This window comes from Bison bison, unplaced genomic scaffold (assembly GCF_000754665.1).
Source record: "Bison bison bison isolate TAMUID 2011002044 unplaced genomic scaffold, Bison_UMD1.0 scf7180017847083, whole genome shotgun sequence".
Taxonomy (NCBI): domain Eukaryota; kingdom Metazoa; phylum Chordata; class Mammalia; order Artiodactyla; family Bovidae; genus Bison; species Bison bison.
Window position 1 is genome coordinate 8,183 of NW_011477656.1, and position 6,225 is coordinate 14,407.

Here is a 6,225-nt window from a genome sequence, read left to right on the forward strand (position 1 = left end):
GTGGTGAGGGCTCCTCGGACCTCGGCGGGGGTACCCGGCGGGCTTGGGGCGCCGGCCCCCAAAGCGCTGGACCCCAGGGGGCTGCGTTTCGTCTGAGAGCGGGCCCTTCCATTACGGCAGATTTAGGGGCCGGGAACGCTTGGGAGCAGCGGCCAGTTTAGCGCATGGAGACAGGGGAGCAGTTGCCGGGGAGCCTGAAAGAGAAGGCCGGCCGGCCGCTCGCGAGCGCTGAGTCCCTTTGCCCCATTCCTCTGAGAGAAGGCGGGGAGCCAGGGTGCTGGGAGGATGCCTGGCCATTACAGCCCGAGGCCTTACATATGTGTCTTTTTGTTGAGGTGAATCTGATTAATGAGCCCCTGGTGATATTTGTTTGTGCAACTACAGGCCAAGGAGACCCCCCGGACAACATGAAGGTAAGGCTGACCTGAAGTGTGCTCAGGAGCTCAGATCCCTGCCCTTGGCCCTCACCCTGTATTCGTTGCCTGGAAAGACTTGAGAAGCACAGTGAATAATTGTTCTCCTGTGGATTTGGGAGGAGATCTTTGGGTGGAGCGGGGGCTCTGGGCGTCCTTCCTAATAAACTCTGCACTGCTTTAACTTTTCATGTTTTTTCCAGGGCCATATATAAATGTGGTATGGGTCTTGTGTGTATTTCAAAGCTCACGTTCAGGGAACATTCTTCTATTCTTTGACCATCTTTTGAGCACACATTGTATTCCAAGCATAATTTAATGCTGTGAATCCAGCTATGAGCCCAGTAGTCACATTTCTACTCTTGTGAAACTCAAAACATAGAAAAAGCAAAAGTTTAATGGGCAGTTACAATGCCAAAAAAAATGCATGCTGCAAGAGTGCTTGATGTTAATGGGAGCGTTAATAAGGGCTGCCCCCTCAATCTGGAGGTTCAGAGAGAGCTTTCTGGAAGAAAAGAGGCTAGGCTAAGTCTTGAAGGATAAGTGGGGGCTAGCCAGGCACCAGGCAAGAGGGAGCAGCCTCTGCAGAGGAGAAAAAGAGCCCAGCCGTGGAAGAGTCAAACGCGGTTCAGGATGGTCAAACCAAGGAATGAATCAGGCTTGGAGGGAAAAAGAGCAGGCAGCCAGGTTGGATGCCAAAGAGGTCAGCAGCCATGGGGAGGCAGAAGGATTTGAAACAAAGGGCCATGGAACCCATGGGGTGATGCAGTCACATGTGTATTCTAGCAAAACCAGCCCTTTTCTGCAGGGGGAGCAGGCTGTAGGACAGCAGGAATGGGAGTGGTGGTGGTGGGAGGTGGGCACAATGCAGCCGAGAGCCTGAGGCTTGGGGCAGGCTGGTGGCAGAGCAGAGTGGGGCAGACGCCCTCCAGAGGTGCTAAGAAGGTAGAGTTGGTTGAACATGGAATCGTGCAATCGAATCTCAAAGATGAGAAAGAAGGTAGAATTAAGATGGGGATTTGGGCTTAGCTACTAGGATGGATGGTGGTTCCGTGCACAGAAGCAAGAGAATCGGGAGGGTGAGGTACCCGGACGTTGTCCAGGTGGAGACATGCAGTCGGCCTGGAGCTCCAATGAGGATCCTTAGTGGAGGCACATGTCACAGTGGCCAAAATATGGAGGAGAGAGCAAGGAGGTGCCTCCCTCCCCCAGGACAGGCTGCCCTTAAACACAAAGGCGCGGAAGGTGGAGAAAAACCAGTGAGGAGCAGGAAAGTGGCCCCAGCATCGAGAAGGGAGTGGGCCGTCTCCAAGGCTGAGGGCAGAGGGGTGACTGTGTCCAGAGGATGGTCTCTGGTGCTCAAAGCTGCGAGGAAATGAAGTAAGGTCAGCAAAGGGACGGCTGGCAACCCCGGGCACAGAAGCGTTTAAGGACGTCTGCATGTGAAACAACTCAAAAACGCTTATGCTGTGAGGGGTGAAGGGGTTAAACGGAGAGTGGTTGTGAGACAGAGAAACCCAGGCCTGTTTAAATTCTGGTAGGTGCAAAAGGCAGAAGACTGAAGAATAGGCTTGGAATGGGCACACCAGCACGGGAGGAGGCACAGGAGAGGAGGCAGGTCTGGGGAGATCAAGGCAGGAGGTGTGTGGTGGATGCCAGAGACCAGGGTGTGGAAGGGGCCGGGGATAAAGACCTCCATGGGGTCAGCTGGGCAGAGGTCCTGACTTCGCAGCGAAAGCTAACAGCGTGAGCGTGGTGAGTCGCACCGGGATGAGGGAGGTTACCGGAGGGCCGGATGCCAGGATGGACACCGCGGAGGCAGTCAGGGTGGGGCCCTCCCAACCCAGCACAGAACAGGAGCAGGAGACCCCAGCCTCCTTGTCACCATGCTGAAGGACGCCGGCTGGGCAGGCCCCTCCAGGCAGCCAGGGCCTCGCCCCCTCTCTTGGCCAAGAAACGCACTGGTGACAGGCCTGAACTCGAGGTTTTCTGTCCTCTTCTGAAGCACAGACAGACCACAAAGAATGACCGTGTTCGAGGAGAGAGCCCTGTGAGGGGCAGGGACCAAGAGAGGCACACAGAGCCAGAGGGACAGAGCGAGCAGAGCTCCACCTGCGAGGGGTGGGCAAGCCTGGTGCCTTGGGGCCAGAAACGCAAAGCCTGGGAGAGCACGAGCTGAGGAGGCCGCCGTAAAATGATCCCAGATCAGAAGATAACGCTGAGAAATTCTCCCAGAAACCATAACAAAGTTAGGGAACAAGAAAGATGACATCAGGAGACCGAGATTTTCCTAGCAGCCTTGCAACAGGAAGGAGAACGGTGAGAGAATCACCATGGAAAGTGTAACAGGCCTAAAGGCTGGGTGTCCAGCCACAAGCCCACCATGTGCCCAGGAAGGGCTGGCAGGATGTGAACCGGGCTCCCACTGACGCCTGACTTGTGTGGGTTTCGACTGTTGGGCGTGCAGAGCGCCCAGGCATCTGGTATCAGAGCAGGCCACAGAGGGACACCGGCTTCCCAGCAGCGACCACCCAGCTGGACCAGCTCAGAGCAAACTCTCAGGGGCTTGGAGAGGACAGCTTCAACCAGAAGTGTGCCCCACTGTCTGCCAGCGGTGCAAGGGGAAGCCCAGCATCTTCACACCTCAGCAGTGAGAATCGCATCTTCCCTGGACCCTTGAGGCTTTCCACAGCCTTCAGGAGACAAGGTCTAAGCAGGAGATCTCAGAAGCGTCTCTGGGCCTGCGGGAAGGCCAGGCCAAGACCTGGAATGGGAGGCGCTCCCGCACAGGCTGCCCAGTGGTGACCCTGTGGTCAGGGAAGGAGAGGGACTCGGGCTCCGAGCCGGGGGCCACCTGGGATGAGTGGCCGCATGTAGGTGAGGGCGCACCAGGGGAGGGGGACGGTGTGGGACGTGGGCTGGCTCCATGGGGTTAGGGAACGGGCACGGAGCAGCCTGATGGCCGGTAGCTCCAGGCCCAGGAGGGAAGATTCCACTGAGTAGGGAAATCAGAACAGAGAGGGGCCTCGGGGTCTGCTGTGCTGGCCCAGAGCCTCTTTGTGGCCGTGAGGCCCGAGGCGGGGCTGAGAGCTGCCAGGGCTGTGCTGCCCGCACACTAGGGGGCAGAGGGGTGGCCAGCAGATGGCCCGCTGGTGACAGCCCCGCCAGGCTCCCCCCACTCTGTGGGCAGCACTGGAGCCCAGCTCCAGCACTGCTGCCAGGCTAGCTTTCTTCCACTTTACCATTTTCTGTCTTTTCCCAGCTCATTCACTACTACAGTAGAACGAGAAGCGGACTTGTAATAACAAAAGTGTTAGGAGAGCAGAGCCCTGGGGAGACCCGGGCCCAGTGGCCGGGAGAGGCCCTGAGCCCTGGGGAGGCCTGGCCCGGTGGCCGGGAGAAGCCCTGAGCGCCCCTCTCCTGCTGCAGAGTTTCTGGAGGTTCATCTTCCGGAGGAGCCTGCCATCCACTGCCCTCCGTCAGATGGACTTTGCTGTGCTGGGTCTCGGGGACTCGTCTTACGCCAAGTGAGTAAGGGAGGGTGGACCTGTCCCCCGCGTGCACACAGTGGCCTGACAGAGGGATGTGTGACCCAGCCCCCAGGGCACCCCCTCGAAGCCATGGCCCTGGCCACACTTCCTGGCCCCACAGACGCTCCTTGGTGGCAGCTTCTCCATGGCCAGAAGCCCTGGGCTTGAAGGATAGGGTGGTTCATGCAAGAAGTGGGCAGGGCAGCCGGGGTGGGGGGCCTGGCTGGGGCCACGCCTGAGACACGGTCCAGGCAGGAACTGGTGTCCAGAGCCAGACCCCAGGGCCTGAGCCAGCGTCCTCTGTCAACCCATAACATAGGGCAACAAGGGAGCCCGGCTCAGCCCGCCTTCATAAGCAGCCTTTGGGGAGGGGTTCGAGCTTACGATGAGCACGGAGAACCGGGAGGTGGGAGCAGGCAGGGTGCAAAGGGCCCGGCCCCCGGAGCCGTTCCGTGGCCACCGCTGCCTGCCTCCGCTTTGCTCTCATTCACCGTTTTCACGGCACGTCTGTGTCCTGAGCAGAGTGCTGTCGCTTTGCACTATTTCCCAGGGAAGTACCAAGGGCTTTGTGTTCAAGGGTGCACATGGCGTGGGGCTGCTGCAACATTAAAACCCCTAACTCTGCAGCTCGGAGCTGAGGGAGGGGGTCTCTGGGTATAGACGTAGCCTGAGGTCTGGAGTTGTCCAGGTGAAAAGGACGGAAAGTGGGTGGCTTGTGACCCTCGTCTGGGAAGGGTCTGGGGGCTTTGTTTAGTGTGAAATGTAGACATCTGTTCCCACTGCCGGGAACACCCATGGGGCAGGTGAGAGACCCTTCTGTCCCTTAGGGAGCCAGCAAAGGAACCTTTGGAGCCTTGGGAGCCTCACCCCACGCAGCCCGCTGGGCGTGTACCTCCCGCCTGTGCAGGGCCAGCACCAGCTCTGTCTTCTCTGTAGGTTCAACTTCGTGGCCAAGAAGCTGCACCGCCGGCTGCTGCAGCTCGGGGGCAGCGCCCTCCTGCCCATGTGCCTGGGCGATGACCAGCACGAACTGGGGTGAGTGGGTTGGGGGTTGGGGGTGCCCTCCTGCGGGTCCAGCTGGGAGCAGGTCCCCAGAGGGGTGTGTACCTGATTCTGCAGGCCCGACGCTGCCATCGACCCCTGGCTGCAGGATCTGTGGGAGAAGGTGCTGGGGCCGCACCCTGTGCCTCTGAACCTTGACCTGAGCCCTCCTGGAGTCCTGTAAGTGTGGCCTTGGGGTGGCACCCACCCACACAGCAGACCTGGCCAGCAGTCTGACGAGTGTCCGGCCCTTCACAGTTGGCCCTCCAAGTTCACCCTGCAGTTCCTCAAGGACACCCCCAGCTCAGGCCCGGAGGAGCTGTGTGCGGCCGGAACAGACCCTCAGGGACCCCCTTCAGAGCTACAGCCGTTCCTGGCACCCATGGTCAGCAATCAGAGGGTCACGGGGCCCTCGCACTTCCAGGATGTTCGGCTGATTGAGTTCGACATTTCGGGCTCTGGGATCAGGTGCGGGTCGGCGCCGGGGGCCCATGGGGGCAGGGCTGCGCAGGAGCCCTGGTCCAGGTTTCAGCCGCTCTTCTCCCGAAGTGGGTGCACGTCAGGGCCGAGAGCGGGGATGACAGCCGGGGAGGCAGGACCCCTCCGTCCAGGGGCCCCCTAGCCTCCCTGGCCCTCGCCTCCTTCCTCTGCAGCTTCCCGGAGCCCCCAGCGTCCTCCCCCCGCAGGCGGGCCCCTCCCCAGGCCCTGGCTGTCCCTCCCACACAGCTTTGCAGCTGGTGACCTGGTGCTGATCCAGCCCGAGAACACGGCCAGCCACGTCCAGCAGTTCTGCCAGGCGCTGGGCCTGGACCCCGAGCAGCACTTCACACTGCAGCCCCGGGAGCCAGGTGAGCCCCGGAGGCCACGGTGCTCGCGCTGTGCGCTCCCCCACGCCCCCTGGCGCCCTGTCCCCGCGTCCCCGCCCCCAACAGCGTCCCATCCCCTGCAGGTGTCACCTGCCCTACGCGGCTGCCCCAGCCCTGCTCTGTGCGGCGCCTCGTGTCCCAGTACCTGGACATCGCCAGTGTCCCCCGCCGCTCCTTCTTTGAACTTCTGGCCTGTCTCTCCCCCCACGAGCTGGAGCGGGAGAAGCTTCGGGAATTCGGCTCTGCACGGGGCCAGGAGGAGCTTTGCGAGTACTGCACCCGGCCCCGCAGGACGGCCCTGGAGGTAGGCAGAGGCTGGGGGTAGGGTCCGGGGGAGGACCTGGACCCGGGGCCAGGGGCCAGGGGCCAGGTCAG

General features: G+C 60.9%; 1 protein-coding gene across 1 annotated transcript in view; it reads left to right on the plus strand.

The window, feature by feature from the left end:
• Positions 1–6: 6 nt before the first annotated feature.
• NDOR1 (NADPH dependent diflavin oxidoreductase 1) overlaps positions 7–6,225 on the plus strand; it is a 10,315-nt gene continuing 4,096 nt past the window's right edge. Inside the window, 7 exon segments of the mRNA XM_010841704.1 lie at positions 7–413; positions 3,843–3,940; positions 4,880–4,978; positions 5,063–5,164; positions 5,243–5,452; positions 5,711–5,832; positions 5,934–6,222. Of these exon segments, the coding sequence (XP_010840006.1) occupies positions 165–413; positions 3,843–3,940; positions 4,880–4,978; positions 5,063–5,164; positions 5,243–5,452; positions 5,711–5,832; positions 5,934–6,222 (1,169 nt within the window). The 5' untranslated portion in view covers positions 7–164.